At 34.3% G+C, this 22946-nt stretch overlaps 5 protein-coding genes across 6 annotated transcripts; all 5 read left to right on the plus strand.

Moving 5' to 3' along the window:
* Window positions 1-4829: 4829 nt before the first annotated feature.
* Window positions 4830-7575, plus strand: LOC18588439 (uncharacterized). The gene is made up of 3 exons (XM_007012845.3): window positions 4830-4987; window positions 5282-5481; window positions 7135-7575. Exons 2-3 carry the CDS (start codon window positions 5300-5302, stop codon window positions 7319-7321), a joined length of 369 nt encoding a protein of 122 aa, XP_007012907.1. The 5' UTR covers window positions 4830-4987; window positions 5282-5299; the 3' UTR covers window positions 7322-7575.
* A 787-nt stretch (window positions 7576-8362) lies between these two features.
* On the plus strand, window positions 8363-9496 carry LOC18588440 (putative phospholipase A2 homolog 1). Its single transcript, XM_007012846.3, has 4 exons — window positions 8363-8605; window positions 8750-8789; window positions 8899-9018; window positions 9173-9496. The coding sequence occupies exons 1-4, from the start codon at window positions 8498-8500 to the stop codon at window positions 9352-9354; spliced, it is 450 nt and encodes a 149-aa protein (XP_007012908.3). The 5' UTR covers window positions 8363-8497; the 3' UTR covers window positions 9355-9496.
* A 933-nt stretch (window positions 9497-10429) lies between these two features.
* On the plus strand, window positions 10430-15519 carry LOC18588441 (Regulator of Vps4 activity in the MVB pathway protein). Its single transcript, XM_007012847.3, has 7 exons — window positions 10430-10775; window positions 10908-11040; window positions 11122-11225; window positions 11702-11873; window positions 11997-12137; window positions 12319-12610; window positions 12748-15519. Exons 1-7 carry the CDS (start codon window positions 10744-10746, stop codon window positions 15213-15215), a joined length of 3342 nt encoding a protein of 1113 aa, XP_007012909.3. The 5' UTR covers window positions 10430-10743; the 3' UTR covers window positions 15216-15519.
* Window positions 15520-18031: 2512 nt separating this feature from the next.
* On the plus strand, window positions 18032-19235 carry LOC18588442 (putative caffeoyl-CoA O-methyltransferase At4g26220). The gene is made up of 5 exons (XM_088810046.1): window positions 18032-18103; window positions 18206-18285; window positions 18471-18615; window positions 18705-18840; window positions 18949-19235. The coding sequence occupies exons 1-5, from the start codon at window positions 18032-18034 to the stop codon at window positions 19233-19235; spliced, it is 720 nt and encodes a 239-aa protein (XP_088666172.1).
* Window positions 19236-19577: 342 nt separating this feature from the next.
* Window positions 19578-22465, plus strand: LOC18588443 (putative caffeoyl-CoA O-methyltransferase At4g26220). Of its 2 annotated transcripts, none has more exons than XM_018126532.2 (6): window positions 19578-19736; window positions 20715-20799; window positions 20877-20956; window positions 21384-21528; window positions 21726-21857; window positions 22028-22465. In XM_018126532.2, the coding sequence occupies exons 2-6, from the start codon at window positions 20731-20733 to the stop codon at window positions 22316-22318; spliced, it is 717 nt and encodes a 238-aa protein (XP_017982021.2). In that variant the 5' UTR covers window positions 19578-19736; window positions 20715-20730; the 3' UTR covers window positions 22319-22465. The 2 variants fall into 2 exon arrangements, with proteins under 2 accessions (XP_017982021.2, XP_007012915.3); XM_007012853.3 differs by having other exon boundaries at window positions 20721-20799.
* The last annotated feature ends 481 nt before the right edge of the window (window positions 22466-22946 follow it).

The following is a 22946-nucleotide window of genomic DNA, read 5'->3' on the forward strand; positions in this document are numbered from 1 at the left end:
GACATGCTCCCTGCAAATATGTTTTTGAGCTGGATTGTGGATATGAGTTTTTGTTTTTGTATATGGATTCAGATGAAGGGTCATGGCACCTTATTTTTGTTTGGGTGCTAGGTTGCTGGTATTTTTGTTTTACGGCTTCTGTAAAAGGTCTAAAGGAAAGGGTTTGTAGGTTTCTTCATGACCTGCGTCCTGGGATGTTTTCGTTCCAGAGGAAAATTTTCCTTCCCAGTGAATCAATGCAAGCTCTTATGATTTCAAAAAATAAAATAAAAGTGTACCTGGCAACTTGAGATATAATCCATTATCCACCCAAATTAATTATGCAGTTGTTGGGTTCAGCTGAAAATCTTCTGAGCAAAACACCCATAAATTATCAATGTATTAGTTGGCTTATCATCACCACATTCTCTTGAAATAATTATTAAGTTGGTTAAAGAGATAACAATGAATAAAGTAGCGGCCAGAGCCACACATCAACACCCCCCGCCCCCGCCCTCTAATTAACCCCATGGCTAGCTAGGTTGGAAAGCTGGACTTTGAATCTTTTGACATTAGAAGGTTTTTTTTTCTTTCTTCGTTTGGGGCCAACACATATTTCAGTTGATCCTATCAATTGTCATAATGAGGGCATGCTCAATAACACTAAGCTTGATTAAGATGTACTGATAATTAGATACTTTAACGACTGCATGGCTTGATTTTATTTATAATGTAATAATTAGTACATAAGATATACATACAATATTCTATGCAATTAAGTTATATATATAAAAGTTTGCGTATGATCATAACTAAACACCGAATTAATGGGCCACCGGTAATTAATCATACCATTTTTAGTGTTGGAAAATCAAGCGAGATTATTGGGAGTGATTACATCTTATCATTAGAGTGATTAGGCCTTAGTTTGTTTATCTATGTATCATTCAGAACATCTCATCGACAACTAACGTTTTATGTGCTATGATATGATATTTATCTAATCATACATTATATGCTAACTTAATCTAGCTATAGTTGATTTGATTAAAAAAAGGCAAGTCCTATTGGCAGGATAATTGTTTGCACAAATTAAGCATCAATCAATTTTATGAACCTCGAGAAATATTAGTGGTCATGAATTATACTAATCTTTAGGAAGAAGACATAATACTACTATTAAGCTTCCCTGTGAGGAAAAAATTTTTTTATTGGTAACTTTTTAGAGCAATATTTGACTTCAATAAGGGCATTTTCAAATTGTAATTAAAAATCAAATTAAAGATTAATATTGTTAATTAAATATTTGAAAATTTCCGAACAATCTGAAATAATCCCTACTTAAAAACGATTGAGAATAACACTAATGGCTTTGATTTAAAATTTTATAGTCAACTGATTTTCTTTTTGCCAAAAGTAGGATATGCTATTATTTTAATAATCATTAAATTATTGTAAAACTAAAAACTTCAAAAAGATCAAATTGATTTAAAAATATAAAAAAGGAAAGAAATACGTGAAGAAAAAAAAAATTTGAAAGAAAGAGAGCATGTTGGCACACGTGTGAACATTGTGGTTAGGATCCTATTTTCTCCGAAGGCCTGAGCAGCTCTGTTGACAAATTCTACAGTTTCGTAGTCAAAAGTCAGCCGAAAGCCAAAAAAGTTAATTGAATGACAGCCGTTGAGATCGACTCACAGGAGGACAAATCGTGAATGCCCCCATGATAAAAGCCACGTAAGCAGATGATGGAATGGTCATAAACTTACATCCTGGCAGCCAGCCACTTGGATGCATTGCTAAGAAAAACGGGGCAGTTTTGGTTGCGTAATCTGCGGCTGCCACGGGAGGCAACGGTCCACATTTGATCACGATCCATTCCAATCAGGGAAGGGAACAATTGGGATGGGAAAGCTTGAAAAGTTTTAGTGATGGAATGATTGTAAGGATGGATGGCATGTCAAAGATGTGTTGTTTAATCAAAGATTTACATGGTACAAATGATATCACTTTCCAAAGTCCAAACACATTATCCCAACAATATAGTACCAAAGCTAATCATTCAACTCTATGCAATAATACAACCTTTTTGCCATAAATGTTACTAGTCTTCGAGTTGGACGATAAGAATCCTAATCAGTTTTGACTTATTATCGGGTTACAATTTCTTGGGACCCAATTTTTTTTCTTCAAGTCAGTTTAATTTTTTCGCCACAATGTTTTTATATTTGTCCGTACAGGCACAACCAGCACTGTGAGAGTATATTCGTCAAATGAGACTTATTTTTCGATTATGTAGTTTAATCCGAACTCCGTCCATCGTTTTCATTCTTGCAACTTGAGATAAGTCTAAACAACACCCTGTTTAATAATTTTTTAATGACTTATATTTATCTTATTTCGATCAATTTATTTTAATAACAAATATAGTCATCTATTAGTCTGGCGTAGATCTTGGTCAAAATTTCCCTCTTATTACTCTGGCTAGATCTAGTCTTCTAGCCAAGCACATCAGGCATTCATCACGCAGCCCAACCCCAAATTTAAATTATGAGTTAAATAAATAGTCATATGGCCGGTTAGCCATTAATTTATTTGACCTATAATTGACAAGTGAATAAATTATTAACTATATGTTCCCATAACTATAATTTTGCTCACGTGTTGTTGCAGGGCAAAATTTTTTTATTTGAATCATTTGTAATTTTTTAAATATTTATCCTTTTTACATATCTTAATATACATATGTATAAAATAACATGAATATCTCATAAAATTATTTGCAACATTATTTATTAATAATTAATATTACTTAAATATTTTCATTTTTTGTTCATATTATAATCATAATATTGTTGATATAATTAATTAAAATTTTCCAGAGTTTGTTTTAAGATTTAGCTAATAGAATAAAATACAATGGAAAAGATAAAATTAGTACATAACTATTGTATGTAATGATAAGTGTATCTATCTCCTTATCAAAAAGTGGTTTCTAATCCTCAATCTAAAAAAATTAAGTGTGAATATGATTTTCATACATTATATCACTTCTCATAAATGAGTATATTACATATAAATTATTTAAACCTTTTGAGTTTATTATATAATCTTATTTTTTTGTATAATCAATTAAGTATACTATATTTATGCTACACATTCTCCACTTTCATTTCTTTCTTTTTTTGACAATATAAAAAAATAGTCTGAAAGAAATTATTTTGAATCTATGTAAATAAACATATAAGTATAATACATTACCGTATAAAAATAAAATAATTAGTTTTTAAAAAGAAAATTAAAAATTTAAAAACAATTTAACATATACATTATAATTAAATAGCTTTAATTATATCTTTTTGTATTCTTTATTATCCTTGAATTAATATTTATTTGATATTCTTTTATTTAATAACTCATATATGATTTTATCAAATAGTAATTAAATATTTTAAATATGTTATTTAATTATATATTTATTTTATTCAATTAGGTGTATTTTTTTATGTCACGCTTATTTTTTATTTAATAATAATATGTTTGTATCACGCTATGTTCATCTCTTTTTCCTTTTTTTTTCTTTCTTTTAATATATTAAAATAAAACAAGGAGCTTAATTAGTAGGGTCTAAGAGGCCTTAATTAGCTGATAGTCAGCTAATTAAGGTTCCTTAGGAACCTTACTTTTCTATTATGTAATATAATTTAATTGTAAGTTAAACAAATTGATAAATTGTCACTTTTGTTAATGATGAGCCTACATGTTTCGGTAAAATAGCTATACCAACTATTAAATTACTGACCCATTTAAAATATTTTCATAATAAAATTTAATGATATATCTCACTTGATAATTTCAAAATACGATCCATTATTGTGACACAATATGACATAAAATTACATAGATTTTAGTTTATAATTATCGTGTTTTGTATATTAATTATATTAATACATTTAAAATATGATGATTATGTGTCTTAAACTCTCTTAATTTATTTAAAACTTGTTTAACTCATTTAATTAATTAAGATATCTTGCCAACCTACATAATTTGACTCATACAACCCATTTATGAACTTTTTTAATATAAGCATTTAAAAGACTATTTAACTCTGTTAAAACGAGTTTAAACAATTAAATTTAACATGCTTAATGGATATATTATTTTGTTATAATATTTTAAGATTGTTAATTTGAAGTTTTAATATTGAAGTTACATGTTTTATTAACAAATATTTTTGAATGTAAACATGTTATTTTATTAAAATTTAATTTAAACAAGTTAATCATTTTTAAACATATTATCAATATCATATAAACTTTAATCTAACATGTAATGGTATCGTATTATGTAAAATATTTATTAAACATAATTGTTTAAGTTTTAATTCATTGACATATTGAATTAATTATGTTATTTTTAAATTTATTTATATAATTATTAATATTTTATGTTTAAACGATATAATTAAAGTAATTAAAGGACGTGAACACAAATTAGAATATACTCTAATCTCACCTTTATAAGTTATTCACAATTAAAACCTGTACAAATCACATGCATCATGTGAAAAATATGGGCCAATAAAAGGACCCAAAATGTTGGGCCTTATTCTAATTTTTACAAGCTAGAAACATGGGCTGCTGAAAGGCTCTTCTTCAAGACTAAGAGAGATAGAATCCACGCTGCAGAAGAAAAGGCCCAACAACCATTTGTGAGGACTGAGGAGAACTGAAATAATAAAAAAAAAAGAACTGAAATAAATTCCTGGAAATCGCAAACTGACCCCTGAAAATTACAGAATTTAAAACAGAACCTCAAGTAAAACCCCAATAGGGTCATGAGCGAACAAATCTACCGATCCCAAAAAGCTAGCTTTCTCAGTCTCTCGCTTTTCTTTCTGAGGTAAGCGGCGAGAGAAGCCAGGGCCACCCTACATCCCACTCTCGTCTTTGCCTTCAATCAACAACACGCTCTGTTTAGTCTTTTATTTTTTCTCTCATCAAAGGTAAGATTCACTTCCTTTTCTTAGATCTACAATTTATTTGATCTTAAAACATCTCTCAGTTTTCTCTTATCGTTTTATTCTCAGATCTATTGATTTTAGAACTCGATCACTATCAATAGTTCTTTTATTTCCACTATTGATTGCATTTTATGTTGATTTTTAGGGTTTTAATTTGCTGATTTCATGTTATTCTCAATTGCAACATTTTTTTTTGCTATTTTAGGTTTTCTAAGGCGTTTTTGGAAAGAGAAATTTGATTTAAAAAAAATTTTTTTTGTCTTATTTACGGTGCAGATTTGAGGTGAGAAGTTGATGGCGTCAAAGTTGCAGCAGTTGCAATCTAAGGCCTGTCAAGCGTCGAAATTTGTGTCCAAGCACGGAACTGCTTACTACAGGCAGTTGTTGGAGCAGAACAAGCAATACATTCAGGAGCCGCCGACAGTGGAGAAGTGCAATGAGTTGTCTAAGCAGCTCTTGTACACTCGCCTAGCTAGGTATTTGTTACTTGCCTTTTGTTATTTGCGCCTCTCATTTTGCCGCCTTGAAGACTTTGAATTCTGATAAATTGATTGCAATGTGTCGTTTAGTATCTGATTTCCCTTTCCCTATATTTTTTTTGCAATGTGTCAATATATTTTGCTTGCATTATTGAGTTCTGAATTCGCCTGCATAAAAATTGACTACTAAGTGTATGTTAACATGTTATTTATGTATGGCACCTAGATTAATCATATACTCAAAATGTCATGTTTGTTAGCCCGTGTCACTGTGAGTTTATTGTTATCTCTTCCACCATCAAAAGTTTTGGCAAGGAAAAAAAGACAGTGAGATATTGGCTTATATCACGTCTTTAGATGTCAAAGATTTTGTTTGTAGAGCTCCTAAGATCTGAGGTCTAAAATAACAAAATGATTGAAATTTCCTCTGTTGAACAGACTGCCACAGAGACTAACACAGTGAAGGAAATATGTTATTATTAGTCCAAAAAATCAATCAAGTTGATTCCCAGCAGTATTTTTCGGGCACAAACCAAGTGAATTTTTGTTTTTGACAGAGTTAGCGGCAAATGAAGTTGTTCTGCATGTGATTTCAGTTTTGAGTAGTGAAAATCATGCAGTCATAATGTCTTTGGTCATATAGGTGTAAGTTGTCCGCTGCTATTTTTAAGTAATGAGTATGGTGCTTTTATCGGTATCTACTAATTTTGTTTATGATATGAAAGTCTATGTGGTTGTTAGTAGAATTGGACAAATTGATAGTGTTTATGGCATGTTACTTAGGGCATGGCATTGTTAATCCTTGAGCATTGATGTTGCTTGTTCTAAAGGCTGCAAAATACTCACCTCTAGTATAATTTGTTCTTGATCTTCTCATATTTTTATATTTATCTTGCATTATACATGAATTTTACAGTTTTTCAGTACATCCAGGTGTCCCATGTTTTGGTTGAGATACAAAGTTTGTGGATGAAGCATGGGTATTAGGATTCTGGTCCGTGAGAGATGAGTTTTCTTTGTCACGTTAATAGGAAGGTTCTTGATGGTGATTGTGAGAGAAAATTGTTCAATAGGACAACTTGGATTTAATGCAAGCTAGTGAAATTCTTGCAGTTGAGATTGGAAGACCTTCGATGATCTTCTGGCAGTATATGGAGAAGCCATTTTCTGGCAATTTCTCTGGAAAAACATTTCATTTTGTTACTCCTAACTCTCAGTATGTGACTCATGTTTGGGAGTTTGCCAGTTTCATCTTGAGAAGGATGGGTAGTGAATGAACCAGCCTTGCAACTTACCAGTAAATACATGACCTTTTTGAGTTCATGAGCACAAAATAATGAGACTGTGCCATTCTATTTAACATTCTGGAAATTTCAGTGACTGTGCATGTGATGTCCTATGAACTTCCGAAACGGAGGAGAATAAAAGAACAATAACAATGTGGCTGGGTTTCTTATGATCGTGCATGTTGGAAAGAGTCAATGATAATGCTTCCATGTCTACTTGTGTATTTATTTGCAATTTCCTCTTTGTTATATGCCATCTCTTTAGAAACAAATATTAGATTATTCTATGGAGGCAGAAATACTGGTAAAAAATGAGAATCACCAGTGCATATAACAATAACTCCTTTTGATGCAATTTTTGCAGTATCCCTGGCCGTTATGAGTCATTCTGGAAGGAGCTTGATTATGTCAAGAATCTGTGGAAGAACAGGCAAGAACTAAAAGTTGAAGATGCTGGTATTGCTGCTTTGTTTGGGCTGGAGTGCTTTGCATGGTATTGTGCTGGTGAGATAGTGGGAAGGGGTTTTACTTTCACTGGTTACTATGTCTGAGGGTGATCAGCTGGTGGAAGGTCTTTCAGGGAGTTGGATGTGTATGCCTTTATCGTCTCGTTTGCACAATTGAATTGCGTCCACTCTAGATGCACATTTTTGTTATTTCGTGAAATTTTTGAAGCTGAGAAATCAGTGGTTAACTTGATAGCCTGAATAAGCCTTTCTATTGTTATGTTATCTTAACAGAGAATCTACTGCAACCAATGATTGATGATAATGGTGCAAATCACTCTCAACTTATTTACACTAAACTTCCAATCTGTTGCTATTCCTAATGTTAACCAGCCAAATGTTAGCAAACTTTTAGACGTGGTTGGATGATCGATTCTAACATTAACGACCTAACCTGGACTAATAATATTTAACTAGTTTCTGTGACTCAGATTTCCTTTGCAGCGGATAACAGCTTTGTTGGTGCTTTTAACAGTTGGTTGGCATCTGTCCAGGGATCACCAATGGTCGCCCCGACATATTTTTACTATTTTAGTGGTTGTATTTGCTAGATGAAGAGCTTTTCTGTCATTTGGGTTTAAACTTGGATCTCATCAAGGCCATCACATAATCAATATAGTGGCAGTCACCGATCTATGTTTAATTCTTCAGTTTATTTGTCCATGAAGCTGCTCCTGAATCTTGATTTCGAATTTGAGCAATACAGTGCGATGGATTTCGACCAGTATATGAGATAAATACTAGAGCATCAATTGCTCTTGGTTTGATATTTGCCGGAAATGAAGATCAAAAGCTTTTTTCTTTTCGGCCTGGAAAGAAGTAATCAGGGACCTAGCACATCAAACTTTTGCTGCATTTCCTCCTCTTTTACTTACTACATTCATTGTGACCTTGAAAATATCTATATTAAGATATATCTTGAATAAATATACAAATAAAGAAGGAAGGCGTAAATGTCGATCGCGATTCGCGAGTGAATTAAATCCACATACGAAATACTGGTCCAGCCCATTGAACGGATTCCGCGCTGGCACTTGGCTCCGGAGCTCTCAATGCTTGGAAGGGGGTTTTTCGTAATTTCCTCATTTCCTTGTGTCGTTGCGCGGCTTTACCGTGCTCGAAAGAAGAACAATGTTAGACAAAATTGTTATGACGACCTGAATCAGTAGGTCAACTCGAGGAAGAAAAGAAACTTGTATTGAACGACGAATCGGTGACAGAATGCCGTCCGGTGCTGCTATTCCTGCTCGGACACGTGTAGTAGCAATGTTTGCCTTCGTCTTCGTCTTCCTCACAGGCTTCGCTGATTCCGTCACCAATGATTCCAAGGTCTAATATTTTCAAAACCCTAGCTCTCTATTCCTCTTTCCAATAAGTATGAGAATTCAAATGACCGAATCCAATTGTTAAATTTTCTGTTCACTCCGTTTCAAAAATTAGTTGTTGAAACAGTAATTTTATATAATTACGCAGGTAAAATGTAGCAGAACCTGCATAGCTGAAAACTGTAATTGTGAGTTCCATCTTCTTTATCTCTGGAATTACCTACTTGAGAATTCAACTAGGTTTTTTTGTTTTTTCATTAAATCTTTTTCTTAATTAATTTCTAATATGGAATGAAGCGGTTGGAATCCGATACGGGAAGTATTGCGGGGTAGGGTGGTCTGGCTGTCCCGGGGAAAAACCGTGCGACGATCTAGACGCTTGTTGCAAGATCCACGACAAGTGCGTCGAGAAGAAAGGTCCCAATATTCTCTCGTCATTATATAATTGACATATTTACCAATCTGCCCACTTTTCCATTTGTAATTGTTGGCACTAGTTTCCCTCTCTCTGAGATTGTTTGATAACAATGAAGGTAAAACAGAATACCGTAATGCAGTCGTTCTTTCACAGGTTTGATTAACGTGGGATGCCATGAGAAGTTTAAGAGCTGCATAAAGAAAGTACAAAAATCCGGTAAGGTTGGATTTTCTCGGAATTGCCCCATTGAAACAGCTGTGCCTACCATGGTGCAGGGTATGGATATGGCCATCTTATTGAGCCGCTTAGGCGGCACCAGGCTTGATGAACTCTGATTTCTCAGCTTGTAGTTTGAGAGAATTTGATTGGATTTTCTCATTTAACTGTAGATTATTCCATTTGATGGGAATTTCGATGCCATGTATTTTTAATGAAGATTGAAGAACAAGAATTTTCATTTTTCTTGTTTGTCAAAAACAGCATCTACAGATTGGCCACTAGTTGATGTTTACCCCACAACCAATTGGACTGGCTAAAACTGACCTAATCACCATTTAGTTTAGCAACCAAATGGTGGAGGCTTTCGACTTACAAGTTTCACCGGACATGTTGTCTTGTCAGCACGAATTTTTGAACAATAATGACATATACTTCTTCGGGAGACTAATATTCGTAGCATTACCTAGCATAAGAGCTATGCCAAAGTTGAAAACTATAAAACAAAAACAATAATGGCTTCTTCATTCCTAGGGAATTAATATGCGACTTGAATCCGTTGACATTATCATGAAATTTTGATATCTTAATCATCTATCATTATAAATATTTTTAATAATTATTCAAAATATATTTATATCACTAGAAATTCTATTAATTTTTTTACGTAATTTTTTAATCTTATATTCAAAATTGATAATTACGGTAATGTGACGTTACTTTACTAGATTTTGGACATTACCTCTTAAATAGTACATCTTATAAATTTCATTTATTCTATTAATTTTTTGTGGATTACATTTTCGTATCATTAAAATGTAAGAACAAGAAGTGTTATGATAGAAATCCAAAAATATAAATGCATACTCGTAAAAGAAATAGAAAACATATTTTTCTTGCAATATTAAACCAAAAATAAAAAGTCTTGGAATATGAATCCTTACTTACCGCAGAAATGAAGTTGATCAACCATGAGTATGGTTCTAAGAAGCTACTTTGACTTTTATTTCTTACCCAGAGTTTTGATGGAAAATTATGTCCACGTGGCGTAAAACTAAAGCTGGTTAGGAGACAAAAAAGAAAAGAAACTGAAAGGGGCAATCTGGTAAATCCCGAATGTGAATTTCCGTGTCCCCTCTCTTAATCAAATGCTGACCCACAGCTTTTCTTACGCGGTTCCCAATCTGAGTGTTCTAATCAGATTCGTTTACTGACAAGCACAAGAAATTAAGAAACAGGAAAAAGGGCACAAGGTTTATTTTTTCGAAAAGAAAACGGAAAAAGGCGAGAAGGAAAGAACGAAATTCAATTTCCGCGAAAGTCCAATCGATTCGTATAACTTTCTTCATCTCTAAGATCCCAAAGGTTCCGTTTATGATCATCGCTCAAATCGATATCACATCTCACTTTCTGCGGCCCCTTGAAAAATAAAAAAAAAAACCTTTTAATCCCTTCCACTCCCTTATTATCGATTTGTCAGACACGCACCAAAAAAAGAAAAAAAAAATATGCTTCACAGGAGCTTCAAGCCTGCCAAATGGTAATTCTTTTTCTTAATTTTAATTGTTTTATCGATTGAATTTTGGGTGGTTTTTCGATTGAAGACGAAGTGATCGTTTGACTTTTTTTAGTTTTGATTGGTTTTGGTTTTTTGAATTTTGACTTGATGCAGCAAGATAGCTTTAAAGCTAGCCATACCGCGAATAAAGCTAATGAAGAACAAGAGGGAAGCACAGGTTAAGCAGTTAAAGAGGGAATTGGCTCAATTGCTGGAGTCAGGGCAGGATCAGACGGCCAGAATTCGGGTATTCAATTTGATCAAAGTTTTATAATCTTGACTTTGTTTGTATTTGTGGTATTAATTTTGGGTTTTTTTTTTTTTTCAGGTTGAGCATGTGGTTAGGGAAGAAAAGACTGTGGCAGCATATAATCTTCTTGAGATATACTGTGAACTTATTGTGGCACGTATGCCGATCATTGAAGCCCAAAAGTGTGTAAAAATACTTTCTTTAGTATTTTGTATTTTGATTTTATTCTTCTTTGAATGTTTTGCTGGAGATGCTTATGGAATTAGTGAAACTTTCACTGAGTTTGCAAATGTTTGAACAAATAGAGGAAAATAGACCACCATTGTTAAAGCAATTGGACTTGGTCTTTGGAACTCATAAGTTGCCTTAATCTCCGGGGAAAGTCACATTCAATCCAACTGCCAAAAACTACTTTGATTTGAAATAAGTGGCTTTCCATTAGAGTTTAGGGCACCTCTTTGTTTCGTTGAATTTAAATAGCTGGATACCTGTGCTTAAACGCATAAACAGATAAACATGTATGGATGGAGAAACGTATAGTTGCTGGTTCATTGAGAGATGGTTTTATAAATCTTTGGGTCTTTCTGCCAGATTAAATTTTGCCGATTGTTATTGTTTTAATTACTTTAGGTTATATTTTGCTTACTTGAATTTTCAGAAACTGTCCCATTGATTTGAAGGAAGCAATTGCAAGTGTCATATTTGCATCTGCAAGGTGTGAAGAGATACCAGAACTCAAGGATGTCTCCAAACATTTTACAGCAAAATATGGAAAAGAATTCACTTCTGCTGCTCTTGAACTGCGTCCTAATTGTGGTGTTGGTCGTATGGTGAGTTTGAACAGGAGGTCTACTCAGGAATGAACAATAGTTGAAATGTAATAATCAGCATATTAGACCAATCTGAAGTTTGATAGTAGTATTATTGACCGATGCTTATGTTGTTTCTTTTAGTTGGTTGAGAAATTATCTGTGAAAGCACCTGATGGTCCAACCAAACTAAAAATTTTGACTGCAATTGCTGAGGAGCACAACATCAAGTGGGACCCCGAATCATTTGGAGCAAAAGAATCAAAGCCTTATGATGACTTGCTGGTAAGACTAGTATAGTGCACAAAAGGTTATTTTTTGTTTGATGTGCCAACAATATAATCTTACTTAGGATACTCAGAGAAATATTCAATTATGAAGTGGTTGTATATTGTTATTTGTTTGTCAAAGATTGAAGGATTTGCTCAACAACTTATGTTCTTTGCATATAAATTTACTTGTGCAGAATGGACCTAATACTTTTACAGAGGCCTCCAAAACTTTGGCTGATCCTCCTAATGCACAAGCTTCACCCAGTCACTATGAGCAGAGACCTCCAGGTGTTCAAGTTCCTTATTATGATAAGGGACCTCCTAATGTTCAAGCTCCACAACACATTGAAAAAAATGATGCGCCTGCAAGCTTCTATGAGCACAGCTCAATATCATCTTCTCATCCTAAGAATTTTCATTATTCAAATAGTAGAGCCGATAATTCAATGTCCTCTGGAACTTATCCTCCAAATTCAAAACCTGATGGTATGTTAATTATTAGATTCAAACATACTGATCTATCGACTCTTTGTGTCTTGTTGTCTTTTTTTTTTTTTTTTTTCATTTAGCTTTTTCATTTGCCAGTTAATTATTAGTATATATTTGGGTGCTCTGTTTTGCAGGAACTAAAAATCAAGGGATTGAATTTAGGAATTCATATTCTGGGAATGAGCATTCTTTCTCTTCACCAAGGCAGCATTGGAATATGGAATTCAAGGATGCTACTGCTGCTGCCCAGGCAGCTGCAGAATCTGCAGAGCAAGCAAGTATGGCTGCCCGAGCTGCTGCTGAACTTTCAAGCCGTGGAAATATCTCCCAGCAGTATTCAACAGAATCACACATGTCATCTGCTCAGGGTATGAAAGATGGGGAGCAAAAGTATGCTGGCTCAGCATCTCAAAATGAACATCTTGCTGGACATCCAGTTAAATTTTCCCTTCATGGAAGGAATTCTAGGAATTATGAACAAACTGACAGCAATGAACAACATAACTGGGTAGAGGAGGCTGAAAATGTTTATAGTAACATTGTGAGGAGCGGTGATAAATCTACTCAAGGTTCCTTTAAGTCTACTGCAGCTTTCTTCAATGAAAAACCATCGGTGAATAATCGAACTGCAGATGCATATTCTCAAAGAAACTCATCTGAGGGCAGGCGGATGGAGCATTTTGCTGAATTAAGTATGAAGAGAAACTCAGGTGAAAATGGGATGCAATTTGTGAATGAACTGCATGATATTAAGAATCCTCAGAATGTTGATTATTATGAAGTCAGGGTCAGGGAACAATCAAGCGCTTCTTCTTCTCTTTTTCAATCAAACACTTCTACTGATGATCATGATGTTGTCTCTAATTTAAATCGGCAGAAGTCAGAAAATTATAAGGGAAACTCAGGCAAAACTGGGGCGCTATTTGTGAATGAACTGCATGATACAAAGAATTCTGAGAATGCTGATTATCACGAAGTAAGGATCGGAAAGCAATCAAGCTATTCTTCATCTCATTCTCGTTCAAGTACTTTTACTGATGATGATGATGATGTTGATGTTGTATCAAATTCAAACCGTCAGAAGTCAGGAAATAATTCTGGTGACAATTCTTTTCTTCTCAATGATAAAGGAAGCCTTCAAAGAAGCACAAAAGAAACAAAAGATTCTTATGACAATGCTTCAGCAGTTTTTGATGATTATGGATCAGATAATGATGGATGTAATTTTGATTTGGAGGAAGAGCATAAAGTACATGAATACAGTATGAACTTTTCATCTCCAGGTCAAAGTTCACCTACTCATCCATTTACAAGTATAAATTCTTGGAGCATTGAGCAGAATGTTGAGTCATCTGCAAAGCCCATTTCACAGTCGCATATTTTTTCGGAGCAGCAGTCTACTCCTGTCTTCTTTGAAAGTTCAACTAGCTCTGCAGTTCCTTCACATGGAGATGACTTGCCCGTGACTTTTGATAATTACAGCCCTAGTTCAGAAAGCGAAGAGGAGGTAGACAAATCTAATTTTGTTAGGAACACTGATCCTAGTATAGGTAGTCATAAAAAGATTATCGGTTCCCACCAAGCTGAAAACAGTATTTTCACTCCCCAGTTAGCTGAAGGCATGGAAGATACTGAACCTTCTAAAGATTCTAGTCTGGAAGAAAGTAAGGAATTGAACTTTGGAAACTTGACAGGTGGGCTTCGAAATAAGGGTTATAGGCATCTACTACCATATTCAAAAATTCAGCAAGGCAATGCTCTATCCCCTATAGAGGCGGCCAATCATCCATCTACCAGAAGTAAGCAATCATCACCTCCTGCAGCAGTGGAGGCTTCAGTTAGTTCTGGATCTTACAGTCAAGAGCCACACAGTCAGAAACGGGAAGTAGAAGTGAATAGAAAACTCAGCACGAGAACATCAGTTACTTATTTCGATTCTAGTGATGATGACTCTGAGGAGGAACAACCAAAACAAACTTTTAGTAGCACTCAAGACCAATATAACAAAATTCCAAGCTTTGAAGAAAATAAAAGATCTAGCTTAAGGGTCTCTGACCCATATTTTGGTTCAGGAAATGGTGATTTTGATGAGGATCTTCCTAAAACAAGTTTAAGTGCTCGTTCAAATGCTGGTTTTTCTCGAAGGACTAAGGCCTCTCCTTCAAATTCAAGGAGAAGTTCCAATCTTAAAGCTACAGTTTCCTCTGAGCCAGCAGTAGTTTCTGACTATGGTAGGGAGAAGAATTCCTCGTCAAGGAGTTCTAATGCTGATGTAGCTCTGCCAAAGACTGAGCCTCAGAAAAAGAACTCAGATCACTGGGAAAGTTTTCAGCATCCCCGATCGGCAGCACAAGCAACTTCAAAGCTGGTTTCAGATACCAAAAGGTCTTCATTTGATGGAAGTTTGAAATCATCAGAAAAGAAACAGCCATCCACTTCTGTCCCAAAGATTATATCATCAGGAAGTGCCAAAAGTTTGAAGGCTCAAACTTCAATTGGAGCGGGACCATCTAGGGAGAATGCTAGTCATGTTCACCCAAAGCTTCCTGATTATGATATCTTGACCGCACAGTTAAATTCTCTCAGACAGAATCGCCAATGAATATAGGTGCTTTTGGCATTCTGATAAGATGTGTTACATTACCACTACTAGTTTCTATGTGCATGTTTATACAGGTTCTTTTTGAGGTTTATAGGAATGTGAAATATAACATGTCCAACTAGAATCAAAATATTATTTGTTTATTGATTTGTTTGATATACTTCTTTGATTTGGAACTTGCTGTAATAAATAGAGACTGGAGAATCGAGTGGAATAAGTTTCTCAGGCTGAGTTTTGGTGGTTCAGTGTTGTGTTTTCGGCTTATATTAGCATGCAATATCATCAGTTTTTTTGGACATGAATATGTGAAGAGAGTAATTTAGCCATTGAGCATGATGTCTATATTAACATGATTCAAGCGATTATGCCCTCTAAATCATTTGCAGCCATGGCTTCTGTGTGAAATTCCTGCTTTTGCTCGAGCAATTTAATGTTGTCCAAGGATGCAATAAAATCGTGTGGAAGGGTGCAAGGGCTTTCTTAGTATTCTCTACCTTGACTTGTTGGGTAAACCAGGCATCATTCTCCGATGACCGGGCCTGTACCAAAGTTGATCATGTTTTTGTTAAGGTGTAGTTTCAATGGCTACTTCTACTACTTAATAAACTTTTGCGTGTACAGAACTTCAAAACAAATAGTAGGTTTGGTTAATTCACTTGTTGTAACTCATGTATCTTGATTCTTTTGCTTAATTTTGACAGTTTTTTCTTTCTTTTTAACTTTTTTTCTGTAATACAAATGCTGTAGTATCAAATGTCTATCATTTGTTGAGGGTTTTATTGTGAAAGAAAGAGATTTACGGTAAAATATTTAAACACTTTTAAATTTTGATCAAAATTATACAGAAGTTCATTAATTTACGAAATAGATATTTTACTCAAAAAAAAATTTATCGTCAAACTCATAAGTCCAATGGTTAGGATTATAGTAATATTTTTTAGGTAATTTTACTCTCGAGCATGTCAAAGATTACAATATTGTATAAATCTTTATGTTTCATTTAATTTTTTTTTTAAATACCTTTCAAGCTAGATCCAGCCGAATCCGCAGAGATCGGATTGGATTTGGTCAGAGAATTGGAAGTAAGTTTTTTTCAAAAAATAAAAAATAAAAAATAAAAAAGTATTTTAGTCTTTTTACTTTTTCTGTTAAGGATATTAAGGTTTTTGGAGCGAAATGTCTATTTTTCAAACCAACAGATTTTTATGTAATTTTGATGAAAATTTCAAAATGTCTAGATAGTTTACCAAAGATTTAATTACCTTGCATAATTAATTATTAATTTAAAAGAAAAGGAAAAATACTTCTCATTTGACAATTACATTGAACTTTACGTGCATGGGCACCTTCACAAGATCAGGAAGAATGTAAAGCTCGTGGGTTCCTACTTCCTAGCTAGTGCATTTTTCTCATGATGTGATAAAATGTAGAGAAAAAGAAATTTTTGATAACTTCCTCGTAATTAAAGGTTAATATATACATTGTAGATAGTTGATTTTGATTAATATTTATTATCTGAAAAATTAATTTATCGTGTAACATTATATAAAGAATAATGAGTACAACCATTACAAGTGAAGAACTACTTCACGCTGAACAAGTAAAATAAGTGAATCATTATTCTATGTGAAACAATTAATATAAGTAGAACAACTATTTCGCACAAAATAATAATTTCACACAGACGACAATGAAGTAATTTGGAATAAGTGGCAAAGTTCATAAGTTATTTTCATTTTGAGATGTTTCGAAGAGTTTGGCTTGGTGGCTCAGATATGAAAGTAGTTAAGAAGTCTTCCTCTTAACCTTTTCTTGAAGTTCAAATGTTTCACCCTCTTTTCTTGTTCTCATATACTTGTTCACATACACCTTCTTCTCTTATACCAATTCACGTATAGCTTCTTCTCTTATACCTATTTACGTATAACTTCTTCTCTTATACTTGTTCACGTACAGCTTTTCTCTATTAGCTCCTACTCGAGAACAAGTCTCATTAAATATAATTACTTCTAACTGTCACATAATAAGTTTCTAACCGTTACTCAATATTAACTCTCAGTAGAAGTTACCTAACATTAAATTTCTTCTTAATGGTATCATTTATTACGTATATTAAAACTTTTTTTTGTAACCGTTACTTCTGACACTATATATAGAGCATTCACAATTAAAAAAAGAGACTTTCTCCTTCACTTTCCGAATTACCCGACTTTTACTCAAAGCTTTTCTTTTTAGCCTATTCTCATTTAGAACACCTATTCTTTTCTGATTCTCTTTCAACTGCCATGTACTTCAGAAACTGCTCCAATCTTCCTCTCCGTTACCTCCGATACATCTCTTACTTGTTTGCAACGCTTCCTCAACCCTATTTACATATACTTATCAAAAATTTAAATATTTGATTTAATGATAGATATATATATATACTTAACTTTTTTTTAAATAAAAATAAAAACAGAAAAATGCGTTAATTAAGTTAGAGAAAATACTTGAGAATGAAAGAAATTTAAATCGAATAAATAATTTATTTATTTAAAATTTTAAAGGACATCAAGTTGGTGTGAGCTTAATTCATCTATAGTTGTATATTAATACACATATATTTAGCATCATCTGCAGGCTCTCTAAGCTTTCATCAGACCTTTGCACGATCCATATGATCAGTTGTTAGGCTAAGAAACTACTAAGGTATACCCTTCTTTTCTCCTTCAACATTCTTGTTAGAGATTTAATTTATTAACCATATGAATTTCTACGACTTTAATAGCACAGTAACAAAATTGTGTCCTTGTTTCTCAAGCACGTTGTTGCAGAGAATGGAAAATACCCCGAATAAATCACTTCTCAAGCATTATAAAGGGTTGTTGCAGAGTATTGACTTGTATGAGGTATGTTTCATCAATTCTTTCAATGTATCAGTTTATGCAGTTTTAAGTGATCCTTTATAAAGAAATGGAGCGAAGTTCTTATGGGGTAATTTTATGTGACAGTATATCATGGAAACCAGCGTGTACCCTAGGGAACCAGCACCTCTCAAGGAGCTCAGGATTGCTACTGCAAACCATCCATGGTAAATCTTTCTTTATTGACTGTTTTATCGGATTATTCCTGTTGGATTTCATTGTCTGAAATTAACATGAAGAAACGATAACATTCGTTTTAAAACTGTGTGATTGCATTTTGATTATCTGCAAAGCAGAAGAAACAAGTCTGAGGTATCTGCCAGGGACACTGATAGTCCTATTTTTTTTCCAGGTTCTTCATGAGTGCTGCGCCCGATGCAGCTCAGTTAATGGGGATGCTCCTTAAGATAGTGAATGCAAAGAAGACAATCGAAATTGGTGTTTATACTGGGTATTCTCTTCTCCTGACAGCTCTTTCCATCCCAGATGATGGCAAGGTATTTGCACTGCACCTCTCCATTTCATTGTCTCTGATAAGTCTATTTGCCATAATCTCCTTATACATAAGTAAAATTCATCTTTGCAGATTGTAGCCATAGATATAAACAGGGAAACATATGAGATTGGTCTGCCCATTATCCGAAAAGCTGGTGTTGAACACAAAATCGACTTCATCGAGTCCCAAGCTATACCAGTTCTGGACAAGCTTCTAAAAAATTTAAGCACTAAATATCCACCCTATAAATCTCTACTCCCATTTTGTATTACAATTCTCGAACTCCAATGAGTCAAACTCATTTTCTTCTTTGTTTTTTTATTTCATCAGAAAGAGAGTGAAGGGAGTTTTGATTTTGCATTTGTTGATGCGAACAAGGATGATTACATGAATTATCATGAGAGAATTTTGAAGCTAGTGAAGGTTGGTGGCCTAATCATCTATGACAACACTCTCTGGAGAGGCACGGTTGCTCTACCTGAAGAGGCTGTTTCAGAAGACAGAAGGGATTCCAGGAGGTCCATAATCGAGTTTAACAAATCCATTGCAACTGATAATCGCCTGGAAATCTCTCTTGCTCCATGTGGTGATGGGATGACCATTTGCAGGCGTATATGCTGATGTTCTTCTTCACTTCTCCGAAGGATCTTGAAATAAATGAAAGCATGTTGGAAGATCCCACTATTTACTGACAATAAGCATCAGAACACTCGGATGAAAATAAGATTAGCACAAAAGTTGAATCACAATTCACTTTGGGTGAGTGGCAATGAACTAACGACGTGTGACAATGATATTCTAATCTTATTGTCCGCTCCCAAATTTATTCCCGCTTTAGCCAGACAAAGAAAGAATTAATGTAGAGCTGTTGTTCTTATATGCATATGTGGCTGCATTCTGACATGTCACGTGGCATTGTCACGTCGTTCTTACATGCTTGAGTACAGGACGTCACGTGTTTAGACCGAAAACAACCCAAACTTTTTAATCACCAAAACAATCTCTTTGTACCTTATTTTTCTTTTCACGAATTGAGACAATTGGGATCATCGACGTTTTCCTGATCGCTGCTATCTGAAACGGCAATAAGGTCAAAGCCAGCACCTTGTTCACATCTCCGGGGTAATCTATCTCTCAATTATTTTGGTCCGCATTTAAAACTATGGGAATTTCTCCTGCTGTGAAGGCTATTATTAGATAGCTCAACTTAATCAAATCTACTCATCTCGATAACCTTTCACACCAAACGAAACTTTCTGTTGATATACGGGTTCATCTTCTTCCCGTCTTATCTATGTTTCAAAGTTTTGAACTTTGTATCTGCATATTGGTAATTCTTGTCCAAACAGGATCCTTCTATTGTTTCATTTGCCACGGGACTCAAGGATCGACTCGCTTGCCCTTTTAATTATGAACTTCATGTTTCTATTGATATGTTTATGCAGATAATTCAAATTGAAACAGAAAACTTTTGGTTGGTTTATTTGTTAAAGGTTATTGCTTTTGGGAATGAGGGTTTTGATAAGGAGTGGTCAATGATTAGGATACTTTTTGGGATTTATTGATTTGATTGGACTAATGTAAGTTGTTACTTGGAAACACCGATTAACAAACTTTGGTTTTCCTTGAAAATTCGAAGTTAAGTCACTTTTGATCTGTAGCAAATGAATGCGTAGGATAGGGAAGTCCTGTTCTGTTTTCTCACAACTACTTTCTGGACCTAAATCTGATCATCTTTTTCAACTGTAACTAATATTTCTAACTCTAAAATGTATTATCATCGAATTATACATATTGAATTTGATCAAATTGTGTTTTCCCTCCTGTAATAAACATTAGCAAAATTTTGGTAAATGTTTCCCCTTAACAACTTTGGGTTGCCATTGGTTAATTTATGTTCCAATTAAAACCTTGACTGATAATATTAGTTGCTCTATTGATGTTATATGTGGTCTTATAAATATTGGACTTGAATCATGAATGTTAGTGGTGACTATGACTCCCAACTTATAAACCATGTTACAATTACATTTCATCGTGGACTTTTAGAACTAGTTTCCTAGCAATTGTTTTCTATTGTAAAATGTGAGTTATTGGTAGAAACAGTTTGAGAGCTATGGATAATGAAAAGAAAGAATCAACAAGTTTCAGTAAGGGATTACTGCAGAGTGAAGAACTGTATCAGGTATAGTATATCTCTCAATCATTTTATTTCTTATTCTGTTGTTTAGATTCTTAATAGATACTACAATAATGTGACAGTATATCCTAGGGACTAGTGTGTATCCCCGTGAATCAGAGCACTTGAAAGAGCTAAGGGATATCACTGCTACCCACCCAAGGTAATATAGTACTCTTCACATTCATTTTAGTTAAATTTTTTTTTTTCGCCTACCACTCTCATTTTCTTGGTAATTGACTCAAACCAAAGTAGATTCAGTAGGTGCTCCAAGCACCACAGGGTGAAACCATTGGCTCTAATCTTAGTTTCCACATTGGAGCAGTAAAAACCAATAATATAAACTGATAACTTGTGGTTCTTAAAATGATTCAGTTCAGAGGGCATAAAGTCCATAATCAGAGCCCTTAAAATTTCACCAACAATGAAAATTGATTTGTTTCTAGACCTCTTAACCAATGGAGCCAAAGACAATAAATGGTATATTTACAACTAGATAACCATGTACTCTGTTAGCTTCTAAAGTGAAGTGATTGTCTTGGACTTTGTAGCATTTTATCCAGGAGCATAATTAACTTGTTACTTTCCAGGGCTGTAATGGCTACTGCACCTGATGCAGGGCAGCTAATTGCCTTGCTCTTGAAGCTAATAAATGCAAAAAGGACAATTGAAGTTGGAGTTTTCACTGGATACTCTCTTCTCCTTACTGCTCTTACAATTCCTGAAGATGGCAAGGTAAACAATCCATCTATTCTATAAAGACTAATATCTTAGTCCAAGAGTAAACAATCTGCATGTGGACCTGTGTAAAATAACATGCAAGTATACCCTGATTTCCTCTAAGGGCTTTTTTACTCGCTTTGTATGAAACTGTCTTGAAGACCATTTACTTGATGTTCTCTATACTTTTTTAACTGTGCATGTTAGTGCAGATTGTAGCCATAGATATGAATCGAGAGGCATATGAGATAGGGTTATCAATTATCAGAAGAGCTGGTGTTGATAACAAAATTGACTTCATAGAGTCTGAAGCTTTACCTGTCCTTGATCAGCTTCTTGAAGATGTAAGGATTCCTTCTTAGTTGTCCTAGTACAAAATCATTTTATATTCCATAAGTTCTACATTTCGTTGCTTAGCATCTTGCATTTGTCATCCAAATTAAGATTTTTGCTAATATTTCACTTTTATGTTATGGGGGGTAATTCTCATTGTGGGATTGTGGATTTGTTGCAGCCTGGAAATGAAAACGGCTTTGACTTTGCTTTTATTGATGCTGACAAGATCAATTACTGGAACTACCATGAGAGATTGATGAAATTGGTGAAGGTAGGTGGGATTGTTGTATATGATAACACACTGTGGGGAGGAACAGTTGCATTGTCTGAAAAGAGCACTCCAGAGGCAATGAGAGAGGGCAGGCAGAGAACACTGGACGTTAACAAATTGCTTGCAGCTGATTCTCGTGTCCAAATTTCACTTGCACCACTAGGTGATGGGATCACAATCTGCAGGCGTATTCTCTGAATTCTTGAAGTTATATATTGTTAGGCTCGACAAAGCTATGCCATTGCGCTTGTTTATAGTTCTTCTTAGCCTCAGACGTATCAGTTTCAGTTTCAATAACTGCTGTATGAGTTACTCTTCAATCAATGAATATTCATATTCTTCTAAGTTACCATTCTGTTCAAATTTTATTTCGTAGGTCAGATTTCAAAGGACATCAGTGATGTAGAGGCTCAGACTTTTAAAATTGATAATTAAGCATTCATCCCGACATTGTTATCATCATTGGTTAATTCTGCTTAATTCTTGTATTATTTTTTATATTATGTATTCACTGCATTGTTTTGGTACTGCACTTTTGGATGTTCAAAAAAAGAATCTGCACTCAGATGTGTTAAGCCATTAATGTAGTAGTAGATATATGCCTTTCTCCTTGGAGCAAATGTTTATCCATCACAGTCTACCTGGTTGAACCCAATCAAGAGGGAGAAGAATCTACAGCACTTTCGCATGCCTTAACAATTCCAGTGGAACGCTGTGTTTTCATTTCCTCCATGACACAGCCTCATCTCAGTACTAGCTCCAGAATTACTCCCATTAAACTCCTGAGCTATGTTGGTTCAGAAAGCATAATCCGTACCGTTACGAA

This window comes from Theobroma cacao, chromosome 9 (assembly GCF_053813885.1).
Source record: "Theobroma cacao isolate CCN51 chromosome 9, ASM5381388v1, whole genome shotgun sequence".
NCBI lineage: Eukaryota > Viridiplantae > Streptophyta > Magnoliopsida > Malvales > Malvaceae > Theobroma > Theobroma cacao.

Bases quoted from the DNA above. Each gene is read 5' to 3' on its own strand.
- LOC18588441 (XM_007012847.3), top strand. From the start codon at position 10,744: ATGCTTCACAGGAGCTTCAAGCCTGCCAAATG. The intron at 10,776-10,907 runs GTAATTCTTTTT...GACTTGATGCAG, and splicing joins AGCTTCAAGCCTGCCAAATG to CAAGATAGCTTTAAAGCTAG. The intron at 12,138-12,318 runs GTAAGACTAGTA...TTACTTGTGCAG, and splicing joins AGCCTTATGATGACTTGCTG to AATGGACCTAATACTTTTAC.
- LOC18588440 (XM_007012846.3), top strand. From the start codon at position 8,498: ATGCCGTCCGGTGCTGCTATTCCTGCTCGGACACGTGTAGTAGCAATG. The intron at 8,606-8,749 runs GTCTAATATTTT...ATAATTACGCAG, and splicing joins CCGTCACCAATGATTCCAAG to GTAAAATGTAGCAGAACCTG. The intron at 8,790-8,898 runs GTGAGTTCCATC...TATGGAATGAAG, and splicing joins CATAGCTGAAAACTGTAATT to CGGTTGGAATCCGATACGGG.
- LOC18588439 (XM_007012845.3), top strand. From the start codon at position 5,300: ATGGCGTCAAAGTTGCAGCAGTTGCAATCTAAGGCCTGTCAAGCGTCG. The intron at 5,482-7,134 runs GTATTTGTTACT...CAATTTTTGCAG, and splicing joins TTGTACACTCGCCTAGCTAG to TATCCCTGGCCGTTATGAGT.
- LOC18588442 (XM_088810046.1), top strand. From the start codon at position 18,032: ATGGAAAATACCCCGAATAAATCACTTCTCAAGCATTATAAAGGGTTG. The intron at 18,286-18,470 runs GTAAATCTTTCT...TTTTTTTTCCAG, and splicing joins GCTACTGCAAACCATCCATG to GTTCTTCATGAGTGCTGCGC. The intron at 18,841-18,948 runs GCACTAAATATC...TTCATCAGAAAG, and splicing joins CAAGCTTCTAAAAAATTTAA to AGAGTGAAGGGAGTTTTGAT.
- LOC18588443 (XM_018126532.2), top strand. From the start codon at position 20,731: ATGGATAATGAAAAGAAAGAATCAACAAGTTTCAGTAAGGGATTACTG. The intron at 21,529-21,725 runs GTAAACAATCCA...ATGTTAGTGCAG, and splicing joins CAATTCCTGAAGATGGCAAG to ATTGTAGCCATAGATATGAA. The intron at 21,858-22,027 runs GTAAGGATTCCT...GATTTGTTGCAG, and splicing joins TTGATCAGCTTCTTGAAGAT to CCTGGAAATGAAAACGGCTT.